We start from the raw sequence: 15794 nt of genomic DNA, 5'->3' as shown, positions 1-15794 counted from the left end.
CCAGCAGCATCCTCGACTGCCCACGGCCACCACAGGGGCAAGGGATGTGCAAACATGGACAGGGCAAGGCCATCCTGGTGTTCCTCTCCCACGTGATGGGGTCCTAGGGACTGTGAATTGTGAAAGCAAATTTTCTCTGGTCATCGGGGACTTGGGCTGCACCGGTCCCCACGGGAGGGTGGGTCCTGGGAATTCCCCCCTGACCCCGTGAGTCCCATCACCTCCAACTGCCTCTCTCACCAGGGGGCTGCAACCACTGCCCACGAGCTCCAGAGGCCGTATCTACAGTTCCCACCAACCCAGTCTCTACTCAGTGACTAACGGGGCCTTTCAGAAATAAAAAAAAGTTGCTCAAAGCCTTTCAGTGGCTTCCCGCCGTCCTTGGATAAAGTCCCACCTCTAACAAGGCCTCATCTTCTGCCACACTCCCCCTCTCTCCTCAGCCAAATGCACTCGTCTTGGCCCCTGGGAAGAACTCCCTGTAATTGCTCTAGTCATTACCGCTGTGTAACAAATTACCTTCAAAACGTAGCAGCCTAGAACAGCCATTCTCTTCCCCTCGTGGATTCTGTGGGTCAGTGATTCAGCTACGGGATGGGACGGTGGCTCAACTCAGGTCCCGGTGTCCGGGGCCTCAGCAGGAAGGTTCTAGTTGGGGGTGACTCGTGGCTGGAATCACCGAGAGGCAGCTTTCCTCACATATCTGGGGGTTGATGCTGGCTGTCGGCTGGGACCCATGCTGCACATGGCCCCCGCGTGGTGGCTTGCGAGTCGCGGGATTTCTCAGGGTCTAGCTTGGCTCAGGGCTCCAAGAGACAGTGTCCCAGTGAACGAGGCAGAAGATGCACTGCCTGTTCTCGCCCAGCCTTGGATACCAGGTAGTGTCACTTCCGCTGCATTCTATTGGTCATAAGTAGGTCACAAACCCACCCAGATGCAAAGGGAGGGGACAGAGGCCCTACCTCTCAATGGGAGGAGTGTCAAGGTCTCAGAGTGTCAGGTCTTGGACCAGGAGATATTGTTGACTGTTGGGGCCATCTGCAAAAAAGCCCATCTGCCACCCAGTCCTTACACAGTATCGTCTCTGCTCAGAACCATCGTCTCTCCAACTCACACCCGCTAATTCCTACCTACCCCTCAGGTTCCAGCTCAAACACCACCTCCTCGGGGAGGCTGCCCTGACTGCCCTGCCAGGCTTCATCTGGCCTCCTGCCTAGATACCTGCTTAGTACCCAGCACTTCTCCTGTGTCTGTCTGTCTGTCTCCCCTCCTGACCGCAGGCTCTGTGAGGACGGCTCAGAGCTACTTCCCAACAAACACAACCCGGAGAGGAGGAAGGGGAAGAGAAGGGAATAGGCCAGGCTCCAGGCCGACAAGGGTGCTGCTCAAGGAGAAGGAATCAGCTCCATCCTCTGTGCTTCTGCTGATCTTGAACCCCCTGCCCCCCGCCTCCCACGGCTCCTGTGCCGACCATGCACGGGGACCCCCCCATGGTAGTTGTGGGGGGTGTTTCTGTCCATTGCAACCATCTGGCTAATGCTGCAGCCTCTACAGGCTTACGATATCTTACGATACTGCGGTCTTCTGGCGAGGACTCACCTTCTAAAAAGAAATGGGACTGACAGATGGAAAAGGGAGGGAGTCTGAGCGGGCTGGAAAAAGCTGAGGCAAGAAACAGAGTTTGCTCCCTGCAAAGACGGGCGTGGAAGACCACAGCGGAACTGCTTGCCCAGGGCCCAGCTACATCTGAGGGCAAGGAGAACCCGGGTGAAGTCTCCCTCCCCATTTGTACCCAAACGTCATCACCACCACCACCATCACTCAACATTTAAAAAAAAAAATTTTATTGTTTATTCTTTTTTGAGAGAGAGTGAGAGCGAGCATGAGCAGGGGGAGGGGGGACGGGGGAGGCGGGCACAGAGAGAGAGGGAGACACAGAATCCGAAGGAGGCTCCAGGCTCTGAGCTGTCGGCACAGAGCCCGACGAGGGGCTCAAACCATGAACCGTGAGATGACAATCTGAGTCGAAGTAGGACGCTTAACCACCCAGATGCCCCATCACTCAACTTTTTTAAAGAGGAGAGAAGAGTCACCACCAGTATCTCCCACAGCTGTCGCCCAGGCAAAGACACAAACCTGCTCCCGGCTGCTCCCTTCCCAGCACTCCTCTGCCTGTGGTGCTGACAAGACTGTAGAATCGCTCACTTCATGGGGGTCCAGGGCTGTCTCCTTTCTGCTCTAACTCTACGAACATTCACAGACTCTGTGCTGGGGACTCCCCTTATGTGCTTCTAGAAGAGCCCGATGTGAGGTCACCACAGGGGTTCTGGGAGCGCGACCCCTGGCTCGCCCAAGTCCAGAGCGCTGAGTCCAGCCCACTGAGGTGCCCTTGCCCCGCGCCAGCCCTTTCCCGCATGATCCCACGGAATCCGTGGAGGTAGATTACATGAGAGGGATGCCAGATGGGTGACGTGACTTAATCAGGTCCTCTAGGTGGGAAGTGATAGGGCATTTCTCCTGTGCATACCCCCAGCTGGTGGTGTTTCCAGGGTCCTCGGCCCCTGCCTCCCGCTAGCTGTCAGCACAGATCCTGCTGGCTTCTGTGCAGACAGCCTTGGGCTCCCTCCCCAGGGTTTAGAGGTGAGAGCAAGGCCTCTGCACACGGCCGCACAGAGGCCATCTGTGCGGGGCTGCCCTGCCTGCCCACCCGGGGGTTCCGCAGGGGCAGTGCAGGGGTGAGGGAGCCATCCAGGGGGAGGACCTGTTCCCTGCTGCCTGCGCGGCTGGCACAGATCTAAGCCCATTACCTGAGTCAGAGGGGAAGCTCTCTGCCTCGGCAGGGCGCACTAGGGGCGGGCGGGCGGGCCAGGCTGCTCTGCCAGGGAAGGAGGGAAGGAGGCCGCCAAAGCGGGCTGGGGCGGGAGGGGCCGGGCCAGCTGGGGCCGGAGCTAGTGTGACATCACCGGGCGGCCCGCCTCTGTCTGGGGCTGAGGGGAGGCCCGGAGCCTTTCTGGGGCCTGGGGGATCCTCTTGCACTGGTGGGTGGAGAGAAGTGCCTGCAGCCAACCAGGGTCAGGCTGTGCTCACAGTTTCCTCCGGCAGCATGTAAAGGCTCCACAAAGGAGTGGGGAGTTCAAATGAGGCTGCTGCAGACGGCCTGAGGATGGACCCCGAGCCCTGAGCCGCCCTGCCCGAGCCCCGGATCTGCAGAGCATGGCACTGAGGCAGCCGCTGGCCCCCGCCGTGAAAGGAGGCAGGTTGTAAGTGGCCCCCCGCAGGACCCCCGCCCCCGGCCAGCCCCCGCCCCATCATCCCTGGCCCAAGCCCGGCCGCGGAGCAGAGCAGAGCAAGCAGAGGCCAGTGAGGCAGGGCTGCTCGGCGGCCAGTCCGGCCTGCGACTCGGGGACCCCTCCTGGAGGCCATGGACAGGCTGCCCTTCTGACGGCTGGGGTAAAGCATGTGAGGAGCTGCCCCGGGGAGCCAAGCAGGAGTGAAGAGGTAAGGGGCCAGCACTGTGGCACCAAGGGACAGGGGGCAAGAGGCAGCAGCTGACCCCATGTCTGGGGGTTCAAGAACCCTGACCCCTTCAGCTGGGGGTGTGTGCAGCTGGACCCCGGAGGGGGGTCACTCCTGCTTTCGCTTGGAGTCAAACACGGCATCTCCCGGGGTGGGACTCGTGGACACCTGGGCAGAGGGTGGGCTCTGGGGGCGTGAGACCACGGGCTGTTCATCTGCAAGCCCTGCTCTGCCTCAGACAAAGAGCCTTTGGGGTGAAGGCAGGCGGCTCCCGGGCACGGCCCGGCAGCCGGGATGTGTGCGTGAGCGTGTGCCTGTGTGTAGGTGTGTGCTTAGGGGAGCAGGGGTAGCCCAAGGACGTGGGAAGTCATTTCTAAGTTTTGGGTTCCTAGGCACCCTGGTTAGAGACTATGCTGAGGCAAAAGCAAAAGTAAATGCTCTCCGGCCAGAGCCGGGAACCCTTGTTCCGAAAGTTCCCTGGAGCCCAGCAGCCTCTGCTCGCCCCTCAGCTGGGCAGGACAGGACCAAAGGGGTCCAGAGCTAGAAGGGACACATTAGCTAGAGATTTCCGTTGCTGGGGCTCGGGGCAGAGAGCTGCCCCGACTTTCCCTGCGTGTCCACGGACGACTGATCCCGCCTAGCACCGGACGGTAGCCCAGGTCTCCAGCAGGCTGTATGTGGCAGGGAAATAGGGGAGGATCAGGCTTCCCCGGTACCCTGGCAGGGGGTACAGCGCGGGCTCCACATTCCGAGTCCCTTGAAAGCACTCAGCATTAGATAACATTTCCAAACAAATTCTTCACTGATCCCTCCCTTCTCCTTCTGTGATATGTGTGTCACGGGTCAGCTATTGCCTCGGCTGTGGGATTATGAGAGCTCCCAGGGGCCAGTTCGGTTACTTAGAAAAGGATCTCCTTTCACCAGGGCTCTGAGGAAAGCTGAGAATACCACTTCCGAAGCCGGCCAAATGCTCCGCACATGCCCACATGCATTTTTACAATTTGAGGCAGAGTAACACCCTAGTCATGCCCCAGGTTCAAATCCTACCTCTTCTACTTAGGAGTCACGGGACTCTGGCTAAGAACACTTAGCCTCTCTAAGCCTGTTTCCTCTTCTGCAAAATGGGATAATAATGCTACCCTTCTCTTAGTAACTGCTTACACTTATGTTGCACTTATCCTGAGCCAGATGCTTATGACATCCACCCTATGACACAGGTACCGCTGTTCATCACCATTTTATAGGTGAGGAAACTGAGGCACTGAGGTTAAATGATGTGCCCAAGGCCCCGTGGTTAGTAAGTGCCATCACCAGGATTTGAATCCAGCACTCGGAACCACACTCCACTGCTTTCTAGGAGGAGCACGTGGGATCATGTCCAGGAAGGCCTTTGCGCAGTGCCTGCTGCATGGCAAACCCTCAGAAAGTGTTAGTCACTGAGTGTCGTGAACCACGACGATCAGAATGGCAGATATGGAAGAGCAGAGACCCAGACTCTCTTGACCCTGGACGTCCTGCTAGGGCTGTGGGAAAACCCCACGAGGCCGAGCCAGGGTGGCGGTCACTACTGCCACCCACGCGGGGCTCCCCCCGGGAGGCCGAGGGGGCTTTATGTCTGGACTGAACGGCAGCATGTCCATTTGGGTCACTGCGTCCACACTAAGGGGGGCGGGGGGACCTTGGGGCCATCTGACGCCAACCTTACAGTAAGAGCATCCTCCCACCCACACGGGCACCACTCATCTGCCTGCTGGTCTCCTGCCAGAACCATGGTAGGTGAGGAAACGAGCTACCTCCATGCTGGAGGGGGTCTACAGAGCAGGGAGACCAGTGCCAGGCCTGTCCTGGGGTTGCAGGGGGAGGGGTAAGGACCCCTCCCCCTAACTCCATCTCCATCACCAAGTCTGACCGAATGGGGGCCAAGGCTGGTGGGTCCTACACCAGCTGACGCTGGTGCGTCTTCCCTCCTGTGGCCCCAGAGGTCTCGGCGGGTTCCCCAAACTCTTGGAAGCGTTTTGAAAAGCCGACATTAAACGTGTGCTTCTCTAACACAGGCCTCTGGGGCTGCAGAAGCTGCACGTTTCCCTGCTCTGGCCTGGAACGGTGGCGGCCCACTGTGCTCTCCGGGTAGCCCAGGCCGGGCAGAGGCGCTGACTGACTTCACAGGCCTGGCTAACAGAAATTAGATTAATTATCACTCAATACAGGCAATCGTGGTGGAACAGACAAAATGTGTGAAGCATAAGGCCCAGGAGGGGACTGCATGGTACCACTGTCAGCTCAAGGGCAGAGCAATAAAGCCATTTCTCCATCCACCCCTCCATCCCGCAATGATTTACTAAGCACCTGCTGAGCTAAGTAAGGCAATGCGTTATATCATTTCATCCTCAAGACAACGCTCAATAAACCCTGGGTTTAGCATCCCATTTTTCAGCTGAGAAAGCTAAGGCTCAGAGATGTTAAGTAACTTGTCCAAGGTCACGCAGTTGCTGATTGTGTGGGTGTAGCTCCAAAGTCTACGTCTTTCCCCAACTCATTCCACTGCTCTGTTCAAGGTGTCCCGACTGCTCTTTTCCTGACCCCGTCACCGAGTCCCCCAGCAGCCAAGTCTGTTCTGGTTGCCGTCCTACAGAATGTTTACACCACTCCCTCGGAAAACCATGTGCCTCCCCGATTTCGATGCATCACTTGCTTGTCAAAGGAGCCTGCCTCTGAGACAGAACAGGCATTATCACCACCCCTCTTACACATGAGCCTCAGCACAGCTACGCGGCTCCGTGGGACTCTGGCGCCAGCTCAGTGGGGCGGAGCCTCAGGCAAACATTCGTCTGTGTGCCTGAGAGACCATTCGTGGGTTGCCTACGTCCCTACGTGGAGACCCCACGGCCAGTGGAATCAGAGCGCAGGTCCTCATGGTCTGCACTGGGCCACACTTGAGCAATCTTGACAAGACATCAGGGAGACAACAGCCGGCAGCCACATGAGAACAAACAGCAGCAGCCGGCCCTAGGCAGGTCCACCCAGCTTCCGGCCTCTCTGAATCACAGTCCATTTTGTCGGAAATGGTCTCAACTGACAGCAGATGAGGAGGGGCTCTGTTCACAGGGCCCGCAGCCCAGTGGAAGGAGCCACAAAGTGAATCTAACAATCACACAAATGTACAACAGGGACAGACCTGCAAAGAGGGGGGCATGTCCCCATTTTACAGAGGAGGAAACTGAGGCTCAGAGGCCACAGCACCTCTGCCAATGTCCCCCCACTAGTGGGCCAAAAAGCAAGGATTCAAACCTAGATCTAGACTCCCTCTACCCCAGCCCGCTGCCATCCTGGATAGACGCACACTGGGGAAATCTCAAGAATGAAGCAAGTCAATGAATAGCATTCTTTTCTGTGAATTTATATAAAACACCCCAAATAGAAGGGTTATTCAGCCACTGGTGACTTGGAGTTTGTGGTGATAGACAGGTCACATCAGAACCTCATGCCAAGGGTAGTTTCAATGACAAAACCATATTCTCTCATATTGACTGTAAACCATATGACTGATTTAATAACAGCCGGGGTGGGGGGGGGGCAGTGACAGTTAAAACGTTACAATGTCCTGCTACGTGTGTACATCAATGGCAAGACACATTCTGATCACAGAAATGTTCACATGTCGGGTGGGGGAAGCCAGGCGGCTCACAATCGAGCTATTGTGTTAGGTCTACTCTCGGGTGAAACCGACCAGCCTCTCCTGGGCCCAGGAGCCCCAGAGCCTCAGCCTCTCCCTGCTGCCCAGTCCTCCAGAAAGGCAGGGCCCAGACCATCCAAGTAAAGCCCAGAAGGGAAGTCTATCGTTATGGCCGAGAGGTGCCCGAGACCCCGCTCAGCTCCAGGAACGGGCCAAGTCCTGCCTGAGGCGGCCCCAGTCCAACCTCCACGAGGGAAAGGTTGTGTCTCTTAGTCACTGCTGGACCTCCAATACTCAGGGCCAGGCAGAGAAGGGATGTGTGGAATGAATGAATGAATGAATGAATGAATAAACGAACAAATGAAGCAAGCCAGCCAGCCTCAGACCAACAAGCCTCTCAGCCCCATGGTGCCACACAATTCCCGTCTGTGTCGTGCAGCCAAGGCCCCTTTGGAGACCCCTCTACTCCCACCTTGTGTGCCCCCAATCCTCACCCCCCCCCAGCTAGATTGATCCCCCCTCCAGCCCCCTGAGCCACTCCATCAGGGTACTGATCACCACTGCACCTGCTCTCTGTCCCACCTACTACTCTGGGTGCTTTAGAACAGGGACCGACCTCGCTCCCACTCTATCTCCAGCCCCATTACAGTGACTGGAACAGGGAAATGCTCAACAAATGAATGAAATCCTTGAAGTCCTATTTAGGAACCCAAATGCCATGCTGGCTATTGGGTATTCAGTGGACAACCAGATGAGCTGTGTCTTAGGTGCTGTGATGGATGCAGGAAGCAGCCACAGCGGCCCCTGGAGGCTGGGCGAGGAGGGGCCCTTGCTGTGGACAGTGGCTTCACAGGGAGGTAGACTTGTGAGGTCACCTGAGAGAGGGAGACAGGAATGCTTCGGGCAAGACACAGGGGAAGGTGCTGAGGCAAAAAAGAACAGTATGTGCAGAGGCAGGGAGCATGACCACAGAGGCTGTTTTTCAGCAGGACACTGACATGACCAGATGTGAGGTTTAGAAAGACAGGCCTGGGGCCGCCTGCAATGGAGAGTGCAGGGGAGAAGGGAACCAAAGGCAGGGAGGCCTGTTAGGATTGTGTGGGGAAGCAACCGGGCTCTGGGGTAGACAAGCCTGGTTCTGAGCCCAGCCTTACCACTTGGCAGCTCTGTGGCCCCGGGCAAGTGACTTTGTCCTTTACCTTTGTCTCTCTGTCTGTGACATGAGAATAAACGTAGGCCCTAACTTACAGAGTCACTGGGATCTGTGAGACAGGCACAAAATGTGCTTGTCCCAGGTCTCAAGGGATGAGCCCATGCCAACAGGCCAAGGCGGCCTTAGGTGCCAACCACTCAGCCTGGCCTAGAAGAGTAGCTCCAGGCAAGGCCCAAAGTTCCCAGGAAGCCACCCCGGGGGCAGCACCGTCTGCCCCAGTCCCTGGCTTCTTCCTTTCGTCTGACGTTCCCCCGGTTCCAAGGCTCCAGAGCACACGCCGGAAATGCAGCAGCCAACTCAGAAGCTGGGCTCTGAGATGGCTTCTGCAGACCTTCCCCGCCTCTGCTCCGTTGGCTGGGGCTCCTGGCACAAAGGGCTTGGTGCGCGGGCTTTGGGGGAATCTCAAAATGGCTCCCAAATAATGCACCATGAAAAAGTAACAGCAGCATCCTTGTCCCCCCGGCAAAGGCAACCAGCTCCCCGCAGCCTAAACCACTTCCCCTCCTGCCCTATGATCTCATGGCATGACCACAACCCGCCTCTCCATGAACTCAGCCCTTCCCTGGAGCCAGCAGCTCACCAGTGACAGGAGCATGAGAGCCCCCCACTGCTCTCTTCCGGGAAAATCTCTCCGATCTGACACTCTCTGCTTCTCTGGCTCATGCCTGTGTTCCCGCCACCCAAGACAGGGCTGGACCCAGGCTGCAGCAGCACATGATGACTGGCTGGCGGGGAAGGCTCAAGGACAGAAGGATGGATGGGTGAACAAATGGCTCATTTGAAGGTCTTATGAGAGCTGAGCTGGCAGGGTCTGGGAACTGGCTCCAGACTCCTTGGGTGCCCACATGGGCTTCTGGTGGGAAATGAATCACAGGATCCTGGGCTGGGAGGAGACGGCAGTTGGAGATGTGGCTGTTCCCTCCCTGGCCCCCAGGGCTGGCAGTGAATCACCTAGGACAAGTGACGCACAGTCCCTTCAGGTTTCCTAAGGTGAGGACACCACTGCTCATCCCTAGATGCCCGTTTGGGGGCCTCGCCACTTGAATAGTCAGGAAGCAGTTTCTAACATCCAACAAAACTCCCCCTTGTACTGACCTGAAAGCCATTTTCTACTGATTCAGTCCAGTGACTAAGAAGCAATCTGCATCCTGGCCATGAAGCAGACAGGCACCTTTTGTTCATACTGGCTGGGGAAACAATCTTGATGGAAGTGGGGGTGTGGATATTGCAGCTGACAGCTGAATCCCAGTCGTGGTATTGATTTCAAGGGACCTTAGACAGGTGACCTGACCTTTCTAGATCTGGATTTACTCTACTGCAAAATGCAGATGTTGATTCTTTTCTTCTGGGTGTAAGGGGACCATATAGTTTGGTACCCAATTAGGACACTTTTGAAAGTAAAAGGGGGTGCTATCAATAATTCCGTAAGATAACAGGCCTCAAGTGGGGCCAACCTTATGCATAGGGCTGTAAGCGCCAATGAGAAAGGGCACACTGGGCACCTGGTGAGTTTACCACAAACAAACAAGGGGTGTTATTATCTACGCCTTTGGTCAGGTGGTCAGCAGGACCCTCTGGGGTCCTTTCTTCTGGAATTTTCCTTTATCTGGATCCCTCCCACATCCTGGGTTACCAGTTGGTTTGGGTACCACCCCACCGGCACACCACACATCTCAACGAGCTTTCGTAGGAAAAACTGTCAACTCTGAAGTTTTGATTTTTTCCTCTCTGTCCTGATGTTGCGTTAACAATCACAATTCGTGCTCAGGTCCATCAGACTCACTCGAGCAAAGCTCAGGTTCCCAGCTTCCCCAAAGCCAGGCGTCAGGGGCCAGCCGGGCACACTAGGGGCCAGGCGGCAACTCCAGACTCCTATACTGCCTTGGCAGAGGCCCACTTCTCAGGCCTCCTGCAGGGCCTCTGGCCTGGACTATTTGGCCCTCCGTGATCACAGAACGAGGGGTCAGGGTTGGCGACAGAGGGAGAGGTAGGTTCTGTGACCCCTTCACACAGCACTACAGCCTGGACTGGTCATGAGGCACCACCCTGAGAGCCGGCTTGAATCTGGAGGTTTCCCTGGGGCTGGCAGTCCTGGGGATCCCAAGAGCTCTCCTGTTCTCCCCTTGCCTGCAGGGGTCAGAGAGCAATTCTTTTCAGTGTCCTGTCACTCCAGCACTTTTCTTTCCACATATTCAGCATGGCATATTTTAGGGTTCTGTTACTGGCTCTGCTACTTAGTAATTCTGTGACTATAGGCAAAATGACTCATGGGCTTAGACTCTCAATAGTTTTCCTCACCTGCAAATGGGGATAACTGTCAGCTCTGCCGTTAGTCTTAAAAGCATCTTTGTGGGAATTAGAAAATGGCTGTAATATAAATATCCAAAACGACAAAGACCGTGAATGTAAGCTGTGCTCCCTAGAGTTGCATAGCGCACAACCTGGGCCACCAGGCATGGCAGCCCTGAAATAACAGGCCTTCCCTCCTGAGGTTGTTGGGAGGATTAAGTAAGATCATGTATATAAAACGCTTGAGTCATAGTGACAACTGACTGTAGTTATTATCCTTAGCGTTTGAACTTTTCTCATTCCTAACCCCCGGGCCACCAGCTTCTGCTGCAGGGAAGGACACAGAGCTCCATCTTTCAAAAATGATTCTTCCCACAAAGTGGCCCCATGCCTGGGCTGCAGTGCCGCGGTGCCGAGTGGGATGTGGACACACAGTGTGTGGCCCCACCGCACCAGGCTAAGCAGGGATGCTCGGGGCTGCCCACTGGAGGCTGGGTGGGACCCAAGCCTTGGGGAGGCTGCCTCCCCGTGTGCAGGGGCCGTCACGTGGCTCAGTCACACCAGCTCCACTTGTGGGGAGGGAAACCCGTACATAATGGAAACTCCTCACAATACAATGTGGAAAAGCAATTTTAAGAATCGTTTTTATTTTCATTTCGAAGCCAAGGAAAATAGTTGGGAGTTGCTTTTCTTTGTTGGTCATAGGAAGAAAGTGAGGAGCACCACTTTGATTGGAACAGAGTCCTTCTCCCGGCCGAAGATGGCTGGAATGCTGGGGAGGCTTATTTCTCTTGGGGTGCAATTAGTTGAATAAATATCAGGAAAGCAAAAGTAAACACACTCATTACTGCCCATTAAGAACTGCCAAAGCAACAGAAACACTGGAGAGGGGCGTTAGAATCTTAAGGGAAAACAAATGACTCCAAAGCCAAGGGCAGTGCAAAGAGTACAGCCCTCAGTGTCAGGCTGACCCGAGCTCTCAGCTGGGTCAGTTCCGGCTCTTATCTGCCCTATGCTCCTGGGAAAGTCACTTAGCCTGTCTGGGATTCAGGGTCCCCATTTACAAAAGGGAAGTGGGGGGGACAACCACCTCAGTAGATCGTCCGTGGCAGCGTATGTCAGGGACACAGCCCGGCACCCTGTTCCTTCTCTAACCCACTGGGGCCAGGCCACTCACGCCAAACCCAGACCCCATGGAAAAGTGACAGGAACCCCCAGAATCGTGAACTTCATCCGTGGTGGCACCCCTGGCAGTGCCATCTTGAGAAAGATACCAGACAGCTTCTCGAGCTGTAATTTCCTCACCCTCAAAATGGTCTGACCCAAGTCACTAGCTCTGAATGTTGGGATGACTGAATGGGAACAATGTGTATGGAAAGGGCCTTGTGAACCTGAAAACCTGTGTGAGTGTTAATGATCAAATGTGGTGCTCTTTTCAACCGAACAAGCGCAAGAAATGCTGTGTAAAGGCAGCACGGTCCTGCGTGGTGCTTTTGCCCGTCTCTTGTCTCTTGCTTCTCCACTCCTGCCCAGCACCTCGTGAGATCCTGGGACAGATAGCAAGACAGCCAGGACCCAGTCTGGCCGGAGGGCGGCTTCGGGGCTGAGAGGGGAGGCCAGACATGCCTCCTGCTCAGGGCCCAGCTCCTGTGACAGGTACAAGTTCCTCCTCTGAGAAGCGGAGTAATCAACGGTGCTATCTCCTGGGCGGGGGATGGTCGGCGCTCCTCACTGAGTCCGGCCCTGCTGTCCGCCCCACTATCGTGTTATTCCCATCTCTAGTTGAGGTAGCGTTTCTACGTCCCTTATGTAGTGTGCAAGGTGGGCTGGATCACCCCCATTTCGTAGAAAAGGCTCAGCCTTTAGGATCTCAAGCCCAAGGGCACAGGTTTTGCTGGAGAAGCTCTGAGAGCCCACATGTGGGAGGGGACAGGCCTCAGTGATAAACAGTGACACCCTGCCAGGTCCTGAGGCCTGGGAAGGTTGGGAAGCCAACCCTTTACTGGAGCCAGGTTGCCTCCCCGTGTCCCTGGAGGTTTCCCGGCCAAGGCGGAGGCCCTCACCAGCATCAGCACCGGCACTAGCAGCTGCCTCAGGTGAGCGGCCCGTGGGAAGGCAGTCCCGGCCTGCCAGCCCCAGCCTGTGGTGCAGCTCCTCGCCATTGTTCCGGGCCGGGAGTGGCCGTGGGCTGGTGCAGGAGCAGCCGGAGCGCTTTGGAAACCAGGCAAACACTCACAAACTTACCCTGGTTTCCACTAACGTCACTGCAGCCCTACCTTATGTAGCCCAACCCCCAGCAGAGGCTGCCGAACACCTTTCTCTGCCTGGTCCAAAGGCCCGAACTGGCCCCGGAACCATGCTTAGACTTTCTCATTCAAGCAGAAAATAGTTCCAAGTGGCTCTGGGGAGCTCAGCGTCTGTTTTGTAACTGCGCACCAGCTGGCACAAGGTGGACCCTGAACTTGGGCTGCTCACCAGAGAAGCCCCAGAAGGGCCAGGGGAAGACAAAACCTTCAGGTTCTGTGTCATGCTGGTTTTAGCATAAACTAATGTGAAGTCAGAAAGTGGTGATGCTAACACTTTGTTTGTTTGTTTTGTCTTTTACTACTAAAGACTGGATTAAGTACGTTTCTGTGCACTCAGGGAGAGTTTGAAGGCTTGAATACATGAGATCACATCAGGGAAGCTTTCCTGACCCCTCCAATTATCCCCGGTTCTGCCCCCTTCCAGCTGTGTGCTCCTAGGGAAGTCACTTAGCCTCTCTGAGTCTCAGTTTCCTCATCTATAAAATGGAAATAACAACAGAATCTTAACAGTATCTACCTTGCAAGAATTCATTAAAGTAGAAAATGCTTGTAAATGCTTTGAGCAGGAGCGGGTACACAGCAAGCACTCAGTAAACAGATCCTATGGGTGTTATCGATAAATATGAACGGCCTCCTCCTGTGCGGGTGGTGTCCCCTCTGGCAGCCACCTGCATGGGCTCCCCTGGCTCCGCCTCCCCATCGCCCTCCTCACTATGTGGCAACTGCTGGCAGGTGTGCCTTTTCATTCAGTCCACAAATATTTATCGAGTGCCTACATATTCCAGGTCAGGTGTTTGGCACTGCAAGTGAAGCACACAACACCCTGCCCTCGTGACGGCTCCGTTCACGGGGTGCGGTAGGGAAATGTTCTATGTCTACTGGTGATGAGGACTCTGGAGGGGAAGGTGGTGAAGTCACAGTGCTAAATAAGCAGGGAAGGCCTCCCTGGGAAGGTGACATCTCAGCAAAGACCTGAAAGAGGTGAGGGAATGAGCAATGAGGAAAGAGGGGTAAGAGTGTTCCACACAGGGAACAGTGTACAAAGATCCTGAGTCACAAGTGTGCTTGGAGAGCATAAGGACCGCCGAGGAGGCTGAGGTAGCTACAGTGGCATGACCAAGGATGAGGGGAGTCAGAGATGAGGTCAGGGAGGGAGGGGGGCCAGGTTGGGAGAGCCTGAGACACTAAGCTTTTTTCCAAGATGAGGGTCTCCCAGAGGATTCTGAGTAGAAGATCGGACTTTTTTTTTTAAGTTTATTTATTTATTTTGAGAGAGAGAGAGCACAAGCGTGAGCGGGGTAGGGGCAGAGAGAGAAGGAGAGAGAGAATCCCAAGCAGGCTCTGTGCTGTCAGCACGGAATCCGACACAGCACTCAATCCCATGAACCGTGAGATCGTGACCTGAACTGAAATCAAGAGCTGGACACTTACCCAACTGAGCCAGCTAGGTGCCCCAAGATCAGACTTTTCTTTCTTCCTTCCTTTCCTTTTTTTTTTTTTTAAAGGATCACTCTGGCTGCTGGGTTGAAGATAAACTGCAAGAAGCAAGGGCAGGGGCAGGTCCAGCAGCAGACCAGCTCGGCGCAGGTGAGAGGTGAAGGTGGGTTGTGCCCGGGTATAGGGGAGGCGGGGGGCAGCAGCAGGATACTGAGAATATGCCCTGGATATTGCTATTACAAGCTGGTGGTGATTAGATGTAGGTGGAGTATGAAAGAAGGAAAGGAGTCAAGGATGACTTCAAGGTTGTTGGGATGAGCAACCAGGAGAATGGAGTTGCCATTTACCAACACCGGAGAACATGGCAGGTGAACACGCCAGATGGAGGTATGGGGATGCCAGTTCACTTCAGGACAAGTTAAGTTTGAGAGGCCTAGTAGACAGTCAAGTGGAAATGTCAAAGGAGCAGTTGGATGGATGCGTCTGGAGTCAAAGGGGGAGGTCTGGGCTGAAGAAATAAATGTGGGAGTTAGCAGTGCCTGGAAGCCACAAGACCGGATGAGATCACCGAGGTAAACAAGAGGTCTGAGGCCTGAGCTCTGAGTCCCCCAGGACAGGAACAAGAGGATGAAGAAGCAAAAGAGACAGAAGGGGCAGCCAGTGAAAGAGGAGGAAAGGGTGACCATTGGGAAAGGAGTCTAAAAAGGGAGCGACCGACCACATCACCCAGTGCGGAGAGGCAAGTCATAATGAGCACCAACACCTGGTCACCGGGCTTGGCAATTGAGGACGCTGGTGATCCTGTCCAGAGCACGTAGAGTGGAGGGGAGGGGCCGGGCCCGATGGGAGTGGGCTCAAGAGAGAAAGAGAAGACAGGGACTTTCTGCAAACTGGGTACAGACAACTCCTTAGAGGGTTTTGCTTTTTACAAGGGGAGCAGAGAAATGGAACTGGAGCCGGAGAGGGGATGTGAGGTCAAGAGAGGACGGGTTTTCTTTAAGTTGAGAGAAACAAGAGCATGATTATAGGAAAAATGCGATCATGCAGGAGAGGTGGGGGATTGCTGCTGGAGCGCTGTCCTTGAGCAGGCGAGGGGAGGGATCTTTGCACGTCCGTCCCCTCCCTCTCGGCCTGGCCAAATCCTGCTCATCCCCCGAGGGTCAGCGTAAAGGTCACTTTCTCAGGGAAGCTTTCTTGAATCCTCCGATTAGGTCAGTTCCCTGCTCTACCCTTTCACAGCGGATGCTATGCTGCTCCGCGGCTCTCCAGGGACTGTGCCACGGGGCATAAGCCCTGTGAGGGCAGGGCTGCCTCTGGCCTGTTTGTGGCCGTCCGTCCAGCAGCTAGCATGCTGCCTGGC

The 15794-nt window shown here is 55.4% G+C and overlaps 2 protein-coding genes across 22 annotated transcripts in view; one reads left to right on the top strand and one right to left on the bottom strand.

Annotated features, from left to right (window-relative positions):
- Positions 1-15794, bottom strand: part of RALGPS1 (Ral GEF with PH domain and SH3 binding motif 1) — a 311034-nt gene that overhangs the window by 93027 nt on the left and 202213 nt on the right. The window lies entirely within an intron of this gene.
- The window catches only part of ANGPTL2 (angiopoietin like 2), a 34280-nt gene continuing 21517 nt past the window's right edge, over positions 3032-15794 (top strand). The window contains exons 1-2 of one of the 9 annotated variants that reach the window (XM_081790948.1): positions 3032-3260; positions 14503-14574. In XM_081790948.1, the coding sequence (XP_081647074.1) occupies positions 3214-3260; positions 14503-14574 (119 nt within the window). In that variant the 5' untranslated portion in view covers positions 3032-3213. Of the gene's footprint in view, positions 3499-12239; positions 12348-14502; positions 14598-15794 lie in introns of those variants that run through there. The other 8 variants (XM_060608610.3, XM_060608614.3, XM_060608616.3 and 5 more) reach the window with 8 other exon arrangements.

This window comes from Panthera onca, chromosome D4 (genome assembly GCF_046562875.1).
Source record: "Panthera onca isolate mPanOnc1 chromosome D4, mPanOnc1 haplotype 2, whole genome shotgun sequence".
Classification (NCBI taxonomy): domain Eukaryota; kingdom Metazoa; phylum Chordata; class Mammalia; order Carnivora; family Felidae; genus Panthera; species Panthera onca.
This window is presented reverse-complemented; position numbering and strand designations above follow the sequence as displayed.